At 50.1% G+C, this 17,020-nt stretch overlaps 1 protein-coding gene across 7 annotated transcripts in view; it reads left to right on the plus strand.

Annotated features, from left to right (window-relative positions):
* The window catches only part of LOC121441735 (PR domain zinc finger protein 2-like), a 105,410-nt gene extending 89,220 nt beyond the window's left edge, over positions 1-16,190 (plus strand). For all 7 annotated transcript variants that reach the window (XM_041642994.1, XM_041642996.1, XM_041642997.1 and 4 more), the window contains 2 exons: positions 11,056-11,202; positions 14,284-16,190. In XM_041642994.1, coding sequence (XP_041498928.1) covers positions 11,056-11,179 — 124 coding nt within the window. In that variant the 3' untranslated portion in view covers positions 11,180-11,202; positions 14,284-16,190. The remainder of the gene's footprint in view (positions 1-11,055; positions 11,203-14,283) is intronic.
* The last annotated feature ends 830 nt before the right edge of the window (positions 16,191-17,020 follow it).

Here is a 17,020-nt window from a genome sequence, read left to right on the forward strand (position 1 = left end):
TGTCCTACAGGAAGAAAATTCTAGGACAGAACTTGGGGTTTGTGAGTGGGTGTGGTTAGGAAGGCAGGAACTGCTGCACGCCATAGCCTTGAGGTTGTGCCTCAGGCCTCCGCCTCACAGCTGCTGCTCATCACTTACCTTCACATTCCCCTTTTCCCCTTCAGGCTCTCAGGAGCCATCCTGGTACCTTCTCCACTAGACTTGGGCGTTAGTAAACATAGACCACGATCGGGCCGAAGGCCTGCCCTGGCTGGCAGTTCTAGTTCTGCCCCCTTCTCCCTCATCCTGCTGCTCCTTTCAGAGGAGGCAGTCAGAGCTATCCTCTGCTTCAACGGTTGACTGGAGAGCAGGAACCGAGTTCATGCATGTAAAAACAAGTCTGTTACACCGTGCCCTTTGCGTTTGACAGTTACCTGTCTGCCTGTCTTGTCTATTGGTTTTTCAGGACAGTTATTCTTAGGTCAGGCGCAGGACTGCCAGCAGACCATGACCTGCTGTGTATTAACCCCCAAGACGGCTGGTCTAGACCCGTCCCACCTCAGCAAACTGTCTGACATGCACAGTCAGATCTTCCTGTGGTATTGTTTTAAAGATTATTTCAGGAATGTCTTGTGTGTGAGAGTTTTGCCTGTGTTGATGCATATTACAGGGGTGCATGCGTGTGGGGTGCTCTTCCAGCAGTGGTGGGCTGTCGTGCTAACTGAACCAGCGCCCCTCCTCTCCATTTTAATAGAGTGCTAGGGCCTTAAGGGTCTCTATGAGCTTCATTTACTTCTGATTAAGCCTGAGGACTAGAGATGGGGGTAAGCTCACGTGACTGCATTAAATTATTTAATGCAATTCCAAAAATCAGATTTAATTTTGAGCCATGAGGGTCTTGGAAATACTTGTGTAATTGGAATTGTGCGCACTGTGGTTTCTGCCTCACTTGTGCTGGCTGGATGTCATTTTCAAGCCTCTGATGGAGAGGAAATCCAGGCAGATGTTACAAGAAGCCTAGACATCTTATGGAAGACTTTAGTGTTCAGCTACCAAACCAAAGCAGAGAGCCAGCCAAAGAAGCAGCTTCTTCAGGGGTCCTGTGATAGGGTCTCGGCGAGATGTTGGATGGATGGAACAAGACTGATGTCATTTGGGTAGCCACAGAGTCCGGGACTGTGACATGCAAGTTTATATTATGAGCGGGAATCTATCAGTGTTTAGACAGACATTTACTGGGTATTTTTGGAGTTGTACTTTAATAATCTATTGAGTCTTAGCATCGATATAAATGTAAATTTTAAATAGGACTCACTTCATAGCATCCTAGACTTTGAGGTACATGTGGTTAGCAACAAGAATGTATGTCGGCTTCCATATGCAGTGCTTAGGGACAGTTTCCATGGAAAGCAGATTGACTAGGTTGTGGGGATGCATTTAAGTATTCCTTATTGGGATGACGTTCTCTAAGCCTCGTTGCTTTAGTTTCTGTTGTTGTAGCATCCTCTTCTCACTCTCTGTCATCAGGCCCAGCCCTCGCCAGCCCAGCTAGGCTGCAGGAGCGTTTTCAGATGGCTTCTGTTTCCATGTGATGACTGGATGTCCTCCCCCTAGCTCCTGCTAATCAGAAAACATCAGTGTAGGCCATCAGATGTCCGGCTGTATTCTGTATGTTGCTGTGGAGCCAGAGAGCATTCCTGTGCCCAGGACTTAAAGATGACCACTGGGGTATGCCAGTCCTGTTGAGTTGTATGACAACTCTTCTGGGTACCTCATAGTGGGACCTGAGGGAGGCAGAGTTCTCATTACAGGTAACCCAGATGGAAAGATGACAGTATTTGAATCCTGTCCCACGTTGGTGTAAGGGGACTTCACACCTTGCAGTTTGATCTCCAAGCTGTTGTGCTGGGCTGCAGTGCGGAGCCACCTGGTTGTTTTGTATTAAATTCACTTCATTTATATAGCTGTGCCTGATACGGCTTGATACCCATGTCACTGTCCAGAACTTGTTTCTGTTTTGGTGGAGTTGGAGAAGCCAGCTGAATTACTATGCTTCCCTTGGTTCTATCAGTAATGAGCATTTGCTGGCCAAGCCTGGGTTGCCTGCTCTGTGGAGTGAGGCCTCCACCCATGAACTGTGAATGTTAATGAAGGTGACACAGACTTCTAGGAAGGCAACTTGGTGACTGTTAACACCCACCAAGGTAACATAACTATCAGGCAACATTTCAGGAACTGACTCCCTGTGAAATGGGTGGGATGCCCTTGAGCAATCTTCCATAGTGATGGTCACTGAGGGACTCCGTGAGGGGGGAAGCTGCTGAAGGTCTTTAACGTGGTTTGTCCTCAGTGGTGTAAGGTTTGAGCCCAAGCGTGGTGGTTGGAGTAACTGTTGTACAGAATGACATCTGGAGCTATGGCTGACACCTGCTTACGTGAGGGTAGTATTTTGCTGAGTATGACCAGTCTCGTTAATTTCTGACTGTGTGCCAGGGCCCCGAGGAGTTTATGTAAAGTTCTAAGTATACTGAACCGTCACCCTGGGACTTTGAATTGGCTTCCCGAGTGAGTCCCTTCTATCCTAAAAGGCTATCTATTTCTCTTCATGTACTTTCCTCCCAGCTTTCACTCTGCATTCTGCTTTGACCCTCTCTTTTGGGATAGAGAATTGTTCAGGCTCTTTTACAGATATTTCCTCATCGTCTTTATAGCCCACTGGTGACCGGTAAGTCAGGGGCAGCTTCAAAGTCCAGGACTCTCCTAAAGTAAGTCAGAGCCGAGGTAGAACTTAGAATTCCCTGGCTCGTCTGTCTGTCCTTTGCATTTTCCTGAGGAGGAAATAGGAACTTGAATCATTCCTTGGGCTGGCTTGTGCAGCATCCCCCCCTTGCCATGCCTCCCCAGCACCCGCCACAGCCCAAGCTCCTATAAAGACTCAATACTTGTGGGATAGCCGGGCGATGGTGGCGCACGCCTTTAATCCCAGCACTCGGGAGGCAGAGGCAGGCGGATCTCTGTGAGTTCGAGACCAGCCTGGTCTACAGAGCTAGTTCCAGGACAGGCTCCAAAGCCACAGAGAAACCCTGTCTCGAAAAACCAAAAAAAAAAAAAAAAAAAAAAAAAAAATACTTGTGGGATAATGGAAGAAAAAGAAGTGGTTAGGGCTGGTTATAGCATGAACTACTCCACTTCCCAAAGATCTCCTGATGAAACTACCGAGGTTTTGGGTTAAAACGTGACTCTTGGAGCTGTTGGAATGATCAGTGAGAGGCAGTGGGTACTTCCCAGAGCGATGTGGTGACAAACCTGGCCGAAGGGTTAATGCCTCACTCAGTGTGCAGTTCCCGAGGGTAAGGGTTTGTGGTGTGAGCTGGGAGGAAGGCTCAGCACAAAGACCTGAGCTCAATTCGTAGACCCTGCAGGGAAACGGACACAGGTGCAGGACTGAGTGGCCATTCAGTCTAACCTAAGACACAGGTGGATTCCATAGGACTCAGTGGCCGTTCTTTCTAACCTAACTGACAAGCTCCAGACCAATGAGAATTAACTAAGGATGCCACTCAAATCTGTCCTCTGGCTTTCACGTGCACCCATGTGTGTTCCCTACGCGTGTACATGCATACAAACCGGAACAGCTGATCAGACTGTGCTGGCAGAACGGCGTAGCACCGTTTGTTAATTCAGAGGCACCAGTAAGTTTGGCTTCTTCCTTCACAGTCCACACTGGTACATAGCACAGAACCTGAATTTTTGTTGGTTTTTTTTTTAATTTTTAAAACAGTATTTTACATACCAATCCCAGCTCCCTCTCCCTCCTGTCTTCCTGCTCTCCCCATCTTCTTCCCACCCCACCCCCTACCCCCATCCACTCCTCAGAGAGGCGTCAAAGAAATGTCACATCACTTGAGGTAGGGCCAAGCCACCGCCCCCTCCTGGACTGGCAGCTGAGGCTGAGGAGTCTGCATAAGATTGAACTAGGCCCTCTGAATGTAGGTGACAGTTGTGTGGCTTAGGCAATTTGTGGGACCACTAGCAGCGGAACCAGTATTTATTCCTAGTGCATGAACTTGCTCTTTTCAGACCTGAATTCTAACAGGCAAGTTTTGACCTCAGGCAAGCCTCAGGAGTTAAGCTACCCACATGGGCTTGCAGTTTTCTGCTGTGTCCTCCCAACACTGGGATCATCGCCTACCTTAGTCCTGACGCTTAGCATCATGGGCTTCCTTTCCAGTGCTGGCACCCAGAATGCATTGCAGGGGATCCCACTCCTCCTGTGTCTTCCGATTTTCACCCAGAATAAGGAAGGACCTTCTGGTCGATTTCCAATGCTGTACACACTTGACTGGGCTGTGTTTGGACATGTTTCCAAAGCCTGAATCCACAGTCCAGTGATGTCCCCATCACACCTGCGAGTCAGAGCTGCTATAATAAGGCAGCTGACAGGATCAAAGCATGGTGCCGCCGATGAATGAAACAGGTCTCCTCAGTCACTGGATGTCACGTGTCCCCTGTTGCCTAAGGAGTTGAAGCATAGGTGCTGGGACAGTAGGAATGCTCCCAGAAAATAGGACCCTTTGCTATGACACTAGCTGTGGACAGAACGACGCAGTTGGGACTCATTTGCCTGTGGTGTCACCCCAGCGCTCTGCAATCCACACACACACACACACACACACACAATTAAACCCTATGTTCTTCCTCTTGAGGCCCCGAGTAGATTCATCTCCTTAGAGAAGAACTTCTCATGTGTGTAGTGTTTGATCTTTGCTCACGGCTACATCCCATAGTGCCAGTGAGTTAGTTGGCAGATAAATGGGGGAAACAAGTTAGGTCAGTAATGAGCTGTCTGCCATCCTTAGGACTATACTGCTTCAGTCCTTGTTCTTTGGGCCAGGTGCTCACCTTCTCCTAAATACTGGCACACCCATCTCAGTTCTTGGTGAATATCAAACTCCAGGGAACAAGTCCCCCTGCATGCCTTTAGCAAGCGCGCATCAGGGAGGACACATGCGGGGCTGGGGTGTGTCATTCTATACCTACTTCCACCTAGCTGCAAACGGTTGGCTCTCCAAGTTGAGTAGCATCTAACTGGGCCAGGTTGTCTGTCCCCAGCCAGGAGGAGACTTTCTGGAAGGTCTCCTCCACCCAGTGAGCTGGTGGAGCAGCCCAGGGTGGGACCGATGACCTGAGGCCACATCATCTCCAGTGTGTGGAGCAGGTTAAACTGTTGAGGTTGGCGCCAGACTGGGTGAGGGCTTCGGGGAAAGGCGCAGAAGCCGAAGGCGGGACCTGGCCCCCGTCCCATAGTTTCCTTGCTCTTTGGCAGCTCCTTTCCCATTGACTAATGCCCATGCAATCACATGGTAAGCGTGCCTTTGCAATGACGGTGCCAGCCCTGTGGCTGGGACACTGCCAGCCAGGGACATGGGGCTTCTCCATGGAGGCGGGAGTAGAAAGTCCTGCATGAGCTACTCAGCTCTGTAAGATCCGCCTTGGGCTTGTTCTTGGGATGAACCATCTTCAACACTGGCATCTGATGCCAAGTTCTGGAGTCCCGGAGCCAGCACCGATGCCACACAAAGCTCATGAGAACCTTTGTACCAACAGCAGCAAATCCTGTGAAGGGTTGGGCCTTGCTTTGTCCCTGGTGCTGACCTCATCTTAAACATCGTTGGCTAAGCTCATCTCTAAAAGACAGGTGCTAACGATATCTCGCATATCCAAAGGGCTGTCACCAACAAGTGTTTCCATGTGATGTCTAGGGAAGAGGAACACCACACCGAAGAACACTTCTTCTCCACCACTGTGAGGCCTGCATTAGGGGTACATATAGGCTTAGGAGCACATGGTTCTGGTTCAAATCTTGGTTGCTTCCCTGTAAGCTTTGACAGCCGGTGCCTTCACTAAGTGGAACCTCTTCTACCCCCCACCCCCACCCCATAAAACAAGATCATGGAAGCCCGGCCTTGCAGGACAGGGGATTGAAGGAACCTAAAATAGCACCCTCCCCCGCCCCCAGTGTGTAGGTCATGGATGTTCTTCCACCACCACCCCTGCTTGAAATACTCATTTTGTAGGTGAGTGTCCTGTGGCTCAGAGAGAGCGAGAGAGGTAGCGTTTGGAGGCCCTCAGAGGCAGAGCTAGGCCTGAGTGTGGGCATAGTTCTTGCAGTTCCCGATCTCTGGACTCCCAGCCCAATAGGCTTTATGTGAATGGGAGGGGCCTACAATGCCAACTGACTGACATTCCTGGAAGTGACTAATGGCTCCTTTGTCCAGTCTGCAGGGGATGTCCGCTTAGTCTCAGGCCTGTCTTCCCTTGCCTCCTTGAGACTATCCTGTACTGGTTTCCCAGTGAACTGTGCCACGCCAGGTATAGAGTTGGGTAAGACCTCTGAAGTGAGGCCCAATGTAGTCTGCATAAGAGGTGAGAGCCAGGGGAAAGCCAGGCAGAAACCCAGCAGATGCCCTCATGCTCCCACCCAAGTCCCCACCCTGTTCCCATGACCTAGTCTGGGCCTACATGTGCTTCCCCCTAGTCCTCTCTTGAAGTCACTGGCCGGCATTTATCTCCGCCAGCTGTGGAATCCCTGTTCCCAAGGTTAACACTGGCCTCTGAGAGATAGCACGTGGTGGGTTTGGGGCTTGGTGTTGTGACACCGTAATGGTGGTCACCGTTAACTGCCTGTCCCCAAGACAGTTTATTCCTTGACCCAGCTCACTCCTGCTTTTCCTACATCCCATGGCACCCTTGGCCCCTGGACCTTTCCTCCTCCATCTCTAGGTGCTGACAAGTTCGAGATGCATGTTCTCATCTGGGTCCTGGATCAGCCAGCCACATACCTGACACACTCTGGTGCCTGGTCAGCATTTCCAGTTGAATATGCTCCCAGCTGTCCCGGCTGTGCCTGGAGTCCCCTCCCCATGCAGCAGGATGCACACATCCCACTCTGGAGCTAAGCTAGACTGCATGCCTCTTCATATCCGGGTCCAACCCTGGCATTGCCAGAGGCCATGTCTCCCTCTGCCATGACCTCAGCGTGTCCAAATCTGCCGCTTCTCACAGCTCAGCCTCCAGCAGTCCGAAAAGGCCATATCTCCATCTCTTCTGCCTGGGTGGCATCAGGTCCCTCGAAACTGGTCTCCCCAGTTCTGTCCCTGGAAACCTACAGTTGTCATGGCACGGACAAGTAAGCTCTCATTTTCCTGGGGCCTACAAGATCCTCCTCTCTGCTCCCCTTTACCTGCCTGTGTTTTAGACACACCTTACTTCAGGTGCACTTGCCGTTCCCCCTGTAAGGACCAAGTGTCTCCGAGATCCCTGTGTGGCAGCTCACACACAGCTACATCTGAAGCCTTCCTCTTTTACTCTGCGGCCCTCTCCCGCCCTCCACCATCCCTAGGACTCCCCCCTTGGCTTCTTTTCTGTCCACAGTGATCACTTGATCACTAAGTTCTTGGGAGTCTTGTGTGTTCGTTTGCTTTGCGCGTTATGTATAGTGCACATGAGTCCAGGGAGCCAGGCTGTGACACCCTATGCTTCCAGGCCTCCTGCTGTGCTGGACAGTGGTCTTTGTGTACACCACCAGATCTGGACAGTGAAGGTGCTGAAGATGCTGTTCTTTTGCTATGCCACTCAGCAATGTTTATAGTTGAAATTCACTCAGTGATTTGGTGTCTTTTGCCCATTTTAAGTTTTCTTTTTTAATGATTTATTGATGGAATTGCCTATCTTCTACTTATTTATTTGGGATGGGGTCTCATGTGACTGAAGGTAGCCTTGAACTCCTGTAGCTTAGGATGACCTTGACCCTCTCTGGGCGTCTTGCCTCCCCAGCAGAGTGCTGAGATGACAGCCCTGTACCAGCGCATCGGGTTTTAGGTGGTGCTGGACTCGAACCCATGGCTCCCAGCAAGCTAAGCAAGCACTCTACCGACTGGGCCACACCCCTGTTGGAGTTTTATTTTATTTCTGTAGTTTTTGCTTTTGCTGTAGCTTTCCTTCACCTTGGTTTCAGCTTTCCCTTGTGTCTGAGAAAGCACCAGAGAGGAGAAGGTTGGGTGCTGTGACCTCACCTCTTCCCTAGCTCCCAAGGCTCAGTGTTGCTTGAGCACCAGGACAACCAACCGCTGGGGCTCTGTCACCTCATTGGAGGCACCCTGGACAAACAAGCAGACTGAGTCCCTCAGGGCTCATGTGGTGCTGTCAGCCCGAGACTTGTCCTTGCTCCTGGCTACTCCTGTGTGTTCCAGCGTCACCTCTCACCGTCTTTGCCCCACCTCTGACCTCACTTCCGCTGCTCCTGTGCAGTCCATCTTACCTGGATGTCTTTCACACGGATTCCTGGGCGCTGAGAAGGAACCTGGTCCTTTGGGAGCCTGAGGCCTGAGCCCTAGCACCCAATTCCTTTGGACACGGAACTGGCCCTTTTTAGGTCCCAGGATGTCTGTAGAGCAGCAGCCCGGATGCTTGGGAGGTTATTTGCATCTATTAGTGGCGCAAGGGGTAGGTGCCCTGAAGAGGTGTCATAACCTGTGTGCCCTTTGGGGGAAAGATCACAGCAGAGCAGGCTGGAGGGAAGGCATCGTGGCCACGGAAAGCCCTGAGAGAAAGCATTGCAGGAGACCCAGGGAAAGGTGGTCTGTGGTGGTGACAGAGGGAGGACAGTGAACCCCTGACAGCAGCAGAAGAGGGGACAGGAAGACTCCATGGATCTGCCTCTCAGGATGTCAGGAGAGTACTGGTCACCAAGAAAGAGAGACAAGGGGTGTGTCACAAGTAGAGGTCAGGGCCTGACTTTAAGGAGATTCTCAAATGTTCAGGCAATGCCTCCTCTGCATGGAAATGGTGCCTGATCCTGAGACTCAGGCTACATCCAGGTGTGGTCTGGGCCTGGACACTGGGGTCATCTCTAGGAGGATGTGGATGAGGTCACCTGGGGAGGATGACGAGGTCAGAGGTGACAGGCGTGGAGTCAGAGCTAAGTTCAGACTTCAGCTTCCCAAGCTTACCCCCGAGTAAATTTTGGTAGCTTCCTACAGCTGGACTCAAGACTCATAAGATCCATAGCGACCGGACCAACTCGCTACAGTGTCGTTCCAGAGACACCGTGGGCATTCAACCTCTCAGGACCAAGGCGTCTATCCTGTAGACAACTCTTACCCAGTCCTCATGGGAGACACCGGAGACGTCGAGGTCGTTACCGTTGTTCACCGCAGTCAGGGAATGCAAGGCCTGGGCCCTGCCACCCCAAGAAAGCCCCTGTCCTTGTGTCTTGTGTCCATTTTTTCATCTATAAGATGAATATAGAGTCATTTGCTTTTCCTAACTCCTAGGAGAGAAGGAATATGGGGTTCATAGGGGCCATATGAATGTGGCTGAAATTGTCTTCCCTTTAGGCCAGATGTACTTGGGGGTAATGACAGAGAGGGCCCTTCCTGTGGGCTGCTGAGAAACACCAGGGTGAATGAATGCCCAGGACTGGGGAGAAAGTGCGCCCCCTTGTGGAAATGGCTGTGGTTGCCGCTGCCTGGGAGGAGAGAGAGGTGGGGCCTGCAGAATTTCAGAGTCTAGGGGCTGGTTTTAAATGTTTGATAGATATACAAGAAAGAGTGACAACAGAGGTGCCAAAGAGGAGCTGTCAAGGCTTCTTCTCAGAGGGAAGCTGAGCATGCAATGAGATATTAAGAGAAATAAAACATTCAGAGTTCTTATTCTAGCCAGGCTGTTAAGCTGACTATGTTACACAGGCTGACCCCAAACTCATGTGGTTTTCCTGCTCCCATGTGTGGGGTTGCAAGCATGAGCCACCAGGCCTGGCTCATTTGGTCTCTTAAGTCACACTTTACTACAGACATATGTACAGAAACAAGCAGAGTGTGTATTGGGTTTAGCATTGTCTGTTCTCGGCGCCCAACATGCATGGGGTGTCTTAGAGCAAATCCCTTGTGGCTAGGGATGCTACTGTATTAGTCTTTGGCTGCATAGCACTTGGCTTCCCTGGGCCTTGTGGGATGTTTCATAACTTCCTGAGCATCGCCCAGTATATGCAGACTGCAGCGCCCCCTCCCGTTATGACAACCCCAAAATCTCCAGACATTCCCAAAGCCAGACCCTGGCTAAAGAATACTGACTCTCACCCCCCTATTTGCCAGCTCCGGGGTGAACCCTGCTCTCACCTCCTGCGCCCCCCAGGTACTGCCAGCTTCAAGCAGGAGTAGTAGAGAAGCGCTGGCCCTGTCCACTTCCGCCGTCTGTATCTCATCAATCTCCCCAGACCCTGCTCACACCGTGTTCTGTGCCCACAGAGACAGTTGACGATCCGCAGGCTCCCTGTGCCTCCGTTTTCCCTTCTGTGAAGTTGAGATAGTAAGGGTCTGACTCAGCATGCTTGGTCTACATGAAATGCCCAGTACCGCCCAGGCACAAAGCAAGCACCCTATAGCCATCCGATCACTTTGAGACAGTTTCACCATATGCTATATATAAGTCAGGCTAGCCCTAATCTCACCAGCCTCCTGCCTCAGCCTCCTGGGTTGCTGGAGTTACAGGCACACTTAGCCATTCCTGCTATGTTGTGCTAAGCCAACGGGGGGAGCAGCTAAGATGTGACCTTGGGCTCCTAGTACTCAGAAGGAAGACAGCACCTGTATTCTACCGTTTAGTGTGCTGAGTGCTAAAACCTGGGGAGACACAAGGGGGGAAGGGTGGGGTGGACTCACAGGAGGCCAGGAGGGCAGGTTTCCCAGAGAAGGCGGGAACCCAACTGAGCACAAGTCAACGAGGAGGAGGAGGAGTAATAGGCGGGAAGCAAAAGAAAGCTTTTCTTGAAAAAAAAAAAAGAAAAAACGAATTCCAATTAGTAGGCTGCCGTATCACACAAAGCTCTGCCATGTCAAGGGGGCCGGGGCTTACGTTTCCATTAGGAAGCCCCATCACCCCGCCCCTGGCATGAAAGGAAGGACCATCATCCTTGGGCCTGGGAGATACAGGCAGCAGGGACATCTGTGTGCCTTCAGTGATTCCAGAGACCCCAGCTGGTTCCTGATGTGACCCGTGCTGTTCCTTTCCATACAGCTACAGTCTTCGCCTGGCAGCCCGATGCACCTCCTCAGCAGCCCCCTACATCACCAGACAATGCAGAAAGGTCAAGACCTCAGCAGCAGCAACTCAGTTCCAGGGACCCTTCTTCAAAGAGTAGGCACTTTGTCTGCTCTGTGACAGGTAGGAGGCAGAGGCACCCTGGCACCGTCTGGGTTGCTCTTGGGTCTGGGAGTGGGTTCCGAGGTAGGTCTTGGGTGGGCGAGTGGGAGAGATGGCATGTCAAGGACCCTCCAGGCTGGCATGGGGCCTTCTGCAGGCATGAGTTTTATGGCTTAGTGTGTAGACCTTAGACCACCAAGGTTCAAACCCCAGCTTGCCATTCATTGACTGTCAATTTCTCCAAGTTTTAACTTCCATATGTATGCATGGAGACTTGCAGCCTCCAGAGTGGTGGGGGACAAACGCTGTTGAAGTTGCCCCTGGGTGGTATTTTGCTTTGTCATCTCAAACAGACTCGGGTAATAGGATGCTTATTTTAAAATTGTGTAGCACCCTCGTTCCAGCCATAAGGTCAGTGGAAATGTGCTTGCCCAAACCAGACTGCCAACACTCACCCATGGGTGGGAGGTTGCAGCCCGTGTACCCCACTGCGGAAGCTGCGGTCACTGCTAGGCTCTGCAAATGGGGAATCGCTACTGTCAGTTGAGGACCCACTGGTGAGCTCCATTGGAATTCTCTAGTGGAGCCTTCCAAACCCACAGTCACACTCTCTGGATCTCAAAACAAAAACTGTCGAATATAGGAAAGGGACTTGGAGGGGGTGGGTGGGAGATACGGGAGGGTGGGGAATGAAAAGAGCCGTGTGCATTGTACATGTGTGTGCATGTACACATGCATGTGGAGGCCAAAAAACAACTTTAGGACTGATGGTTGTCATCGGGGTTCTGGTGAGGACCCTCCTTCTGATTGTAGACAGTATCTTCCTTCTTATGATGTCCTCACATGCTGGGGTCCTAATTGTTCCCAAAAGGTCCTGATCTATGGCATAGGTTTGGTTATCCACAGGGCTTTCAGGGAGACGAGATTCAGTGTAGGACACTATCGGACACAGGTGCAGGAAAGTTTGAAAGTCCACGGCACAGAATCTGAGCTCAGGAAGATACACACGGGTCAACACCCTCCTATTTCAAGAGGGAAGCTGAGGGTAGAATGTGTATCAGAACTGTGGTCCTCTGACTTCCGCCATGGACAGTGGACTGTAGATGACTGCCCCAGGGAGGGAGAGCTGCTCCCTGCAGGAGAAAAGGCCACTCTCTGAAGCCCCACTGTAGTGCTGTATTACTTGTATTTTGATAAATAAATCATGTCTGAAGACCAGAGGCAAAGCTAAAGCCACTAGCGGTCAGGCAGTGGTGACACACACCTTTATTCCAGGCTTTGGGAGACAGAGGCGATGAATCTAGGAGTTCAAGACCACCCTGGGTTACAGAAGATCAATACAGAAACAAATCCAGGTGGTGGCTCACACCTTTAATCCCAGCACTAAGGGCGCACAGTTCAGTTATAGAGGGTTTGTTTTCTGTGTGAGTAGCTGACACGCTCACACCTTTAATCCCAGCACTAAGGGCGCACAGTTCAGTTATAGAGGGTTTGTTTTCTGTGTGAGTAGCTGACACACTCACACCTTTAATCCCAGCACTAAGGGCGCACAGTTCAGTTATAGAGGGTTTGTTTTCTGTGTGAGTAGCTGAAGTCACCTGTCTTGTTGTTTTTTACATTTTTTTTTCTTGATGTCTGCAGCCAGGATTTTCAGGGCCTTTCCCCAGTCAAATTCGATCTCTATCAACCTTGAAAGAGTCCATAGCCTTTCACTTTCTATAGAACAAAAGCATAACCTCTTCCCCAGTGTAGCATATTTTTGACTTCCATTTTGAAGTTAAGACATTTTAAAAATAAATAGGTTGGTGTTTGATAGTTTTTCTAACCCAGTGCCCTCAGCTGTTTGCTTGTCAGCATCAAAGACATTTAAATCAACCCCACACCATACAGGATCCAGACTCTCTGTGTGGCTCATCCTTTTATAATATTTTATTTTCTAAAATTTCTTATTATTCATAAACTATTTTCAAGACTGTCTATACCCACTTTCTTTTCTTTTAAGCCTATGTACATTTTTTGAACACACTGTAACCCGTTTAAAGATGATTTTCCTGCCTGTATCTGCTTAGCTGTGTATCTGTAACCTTTTCTGTTTGCACGAGCAAAATTTAAATTATCACGCATCTTAGCTCATGACAGACTGGTGGCTCCAACCCACAGGCAGCAGCTGGAAGATACATCTCTTTACCACGGCCCGCACGAGAGACTGGGAGTACGAAGTTAAATTTGGCTCCTTTTTTGTGTGTTTGGAACCTTTTTTTTTTTCAGGTCTGGTGTGAAAATACGTGTCCCACATTGGGCACCATTTGTCGAGAGTCTTTCTCTGTCCCACCAGCCAGCTCCCAAATCACAACACAGAGACTTATTAATTATGAAAGCTTGGCCGATAGCTCTTGTAACTTAAATTAACCCATCTCTTTTCATCTATGCGCTGCCCCACGGCTCATGGCTGCTACCTCTTCCTGTGTGTCTAACTTGTTCTCCATCCCGTGCTGTCTCCGCTTTTCTTCTTCCCAGTGTTCTCCGTGCCTGGAAATTCTGTCTAGCTATTGACCTTTCAGCTTTTATTAAACCAATCAGAGTGACATCTGTTATTTTGTTTGTTTTGTTTTGTTTTTGAGACAGGGTTTCTCTGTGTAACAGTCCTAGCTGTCCTGGAACTTGCTTTGTAGACCAGGCTGGCCTCAAACTCACAGAGATCCATCTGCCTGTCTCCCAAGTGCTGGGATTAAAGGCGTGTGCTACCACCACCTGGCCAGAGTGACCGAATCTTTACACAGTGTAATCAAATGTGTCACAACAAGGAAGGAAAGAAGGAAGCCAGGGAGGTAGGCAAGGGCAGACCAATCTAAAGTGGTTAAAAACCAGGATGATGGCTGTCTGGGGGGAGATATCCTGAAACGGTGGCTCAGGGTGGATTGGGCGTCATATTCTGCATCTTCATATGATGCTCAATATATGCTATGAAAATTTATCAAACCTATATGTCTTTCATACTTTATTAAACTGCTTAGTGTAATAATCAGATGGGGAGCCATGAACAGCCCTGGAAGGCAGTGAGTATGTGGCCACTGCTGTCATGTTCTCTTTGTGTCTCCTCAGCACCCGAAGTGACCTGGAATCAGTGAAGCCAAAGGGACCAGCATTCTGCCCTGCAGAGAGTACTGACCTTCCGAGCTGTGAAAGCAAGAGAGAGAGAGAGCGAGAGAGCGAGAGAGATAGAGAGAGAGAGAGAGAGAGCGAGAGAGAGAGAGAGAGGGAGAGAGAGAGAGAGAGAGAGCGCGAGCGTGTCCACGTGTGTGTGCCGGAACATGCATGTGGTCTTCAGGCTAAGGTCCCAGCCTTGGAAGCAGGAAGGCGGCAGCCGTCACGTCGTCCTCCAGATGATCCTTGGACTTGGCCCAGAACCACACTCTGTGGTGCAGCCATCCTGCCCGGAGGGGCATCTCCTTCTATGCAATTTTTTAAAGAGTTCCTTCACCCTGCTTTGTGCTTCTTGAGCTGTCTGGCCCTGAGGGGTGGGGAGGGATCCTTTCGGAGGCCAAGTTCCCCTTCATGCCGCCCCCTCCCTCACCGACCTTCTCCTCACACTGTCTCTGGGAATCAATAGCAAATAGCATATAGATCCATCGGGGCTAAGCCTGAACCTTGGCCCTCGCACTCGGAAACCCCCTTTCTCCCTGAGCAGCTGGAGCTGCCTGCTCTCAAGTCTTTTCCTCCTTTGAAGTTCTAGAGTCCACTGCTCTGAAGTGTCTGCAGGGAACCCTAGAGCCCATGTGCCCAGGAGGCAGACTCTGCCCATTTTCAGACCTCATCTCTTGATTAGGAGAAGCAGTGGTTAAGGACTGCGAGGTGGAGGGGTGACTGACTCTCCTGTGCCCGTCTTTGTCTCATTTGGTAGGACCTCCTACGCTGTTAGCATCTGAACTGTGCAAGTTAGCTGCAAAGGGAAGCAAAGAAAAAAATATAAAAAGGGAAATGAAAAACATGAACAGGTGAAGAAAACAGAGCCAAGCGGGAGTTTATGAATGGGTGATCTTCAGATGCCATCAAACCACCTGCTGACCCTCTGCTCTGGTGGACAGGTGGAGTCTGAAACGTGGGAATGAGTTCAGAGTTCAGACCTGGGTCACTGAGGTCCTTGGGGTTTGTGCCTTTGGGGCAGAGGATGCCTGAGACGATTTCGGTGCTGTTTCCTCAGCTCCATTCTGGTCCCACCATGTCAAAGTGGGAGGACAGAACTTGGGAGAGTTGTCATACATGAAAGGGGTTTTCTTTTTCAGGGCTACTATGGTTGATCTTACAACTCTGTAAATATGTATGTAGACACTTTTCAAAGCACGTATTTATGGCCCCGACTGTAAATGTTCCATTTTTAAAGTTTTATAACATGTGTTATTTAATTAATCAGTCGACCGGCTGCAGTAAGGGGACTGACTGGTCCAGGAGAAGGAGTCTCCCTCGAGACCCTCACATGGGCAGAAAGACATCCATCGTTGTCCAGTGGTACAGTTTTCCTGTTTACCCACCCAGCTAAACTCTGCTCTTCCCTCTTTTATTTCTTCTACTGGAATTTTTCCTTTTCCACACCCTGCAGTTAGTTCTTGCAAGCATGGGCTCGTGGCTGTTGCTAACCCCACTGACACAAGATGCCCCCCAGCCGGTCACGCGGACTGGATCTCAGGCTCTCCCGGCAGCCAGGAAAACTCACGAATCCGAAGCCTTGCAAGCTGCTTTTAGCCAAACTTTGGAAAACTCTGGAAAATGTTGCTGGGCTCATGGGGGATTTTCTCTCTCTCTCTCTGTCTTTCTGCTTGTGCAAATTGTGCTGGGTCACCCTTCAACACTTCCCAGGTTGTCAGGAAAACGAGGAGAAAGTTTTGTCAAGAGTGGTGTTTCCTGGTCAGTGGAGGTCTTCCACCGCGGTTCCAGGTCACACCAGAAGACGGTTCTGTATCTGCCATGTGAAGAGCGTAACAAATAAAGTGCAGAGCGATTGTGAAACACAAGCGTGGGCGTGGTCATTTTCCCTGCTCTGGGCTGGGGAAGCAGGGGTGGGCAGACTCTGAATTAGGAACAAGAGAAATCAGAGGCTTATAGAGGCCGCTGGTGGGTGTGTCCTTGTGCTAAGCAAGATTTCTCTGCCTCCAAGTCCCTTATCCTTCTGCTGGACTGTAAGTTCCCGTATCGTGCTAGGACTGGACAGCCTCCTCCTCTGTGTGTGTGTGTGTGTGTGTGTGTGTGTGTGTGTGTGTGTGTGTGTCGGAGTTACATATGGTTGTAAACCACCTGTGGGTACTGGGAAATGGACAGCCTCCTCCTGTGTGTGTGTGTGTGTGTGTGTGTGTGTGTGTGTGTGTGAGAGAGAGAGAGAGAGAGAGAGAGAGAGAGAGCGCGCGCGCGCTGGATGTAAACCACCTGTGGGTACTGGGAAATGGACAGCCTCCTCCTGTGTGTGTGTGTGTGTGTGTGTGTGTGTGAGAGAGAGAGAGAGAGAGAAAGAGAGAGAGAGAGAGAGAGAGAGAGAGAGAGCTGGAGTTACATATGGTTGTAAACCACCTGTGGGTACTGGGAAATGAACCCAGATCCTCTGCAAGAGCAACTCATGCTCTTAAGTCCTGAACCATCTCACCAGCCCCTCCAATATACCTTTAAGAGTACATTTTAAAATTTTTTGTTTATTGAGATCTAATTTGTTTTGGATACAATAGACTTACATAAGTTCGCAGATCAATGTTTGGTATTGCGTTAGGAGCAAAGATCTTCACTGATGCACAAATCTGCCTGAGGATAGGAGAGTCCTATATTTTCACTTGATTACTTTTTAAAAGGCAGAAGT

This window comes from Microtus oregoni, unplaced genomic scaffold (genome assembly GCF_018167655.1).
Source record: "Microtus oregoni isolate MIOR12 unplaced genomic scaffold, Mior012 000081F_ref0000091, whole genome shotgun sequence".
Lineage (NCBI taxonomy): Eukaryota > Metazoa > Chordata > Mammalia > Rodentia > Cricetidae > Microtus > Microtus oregoni.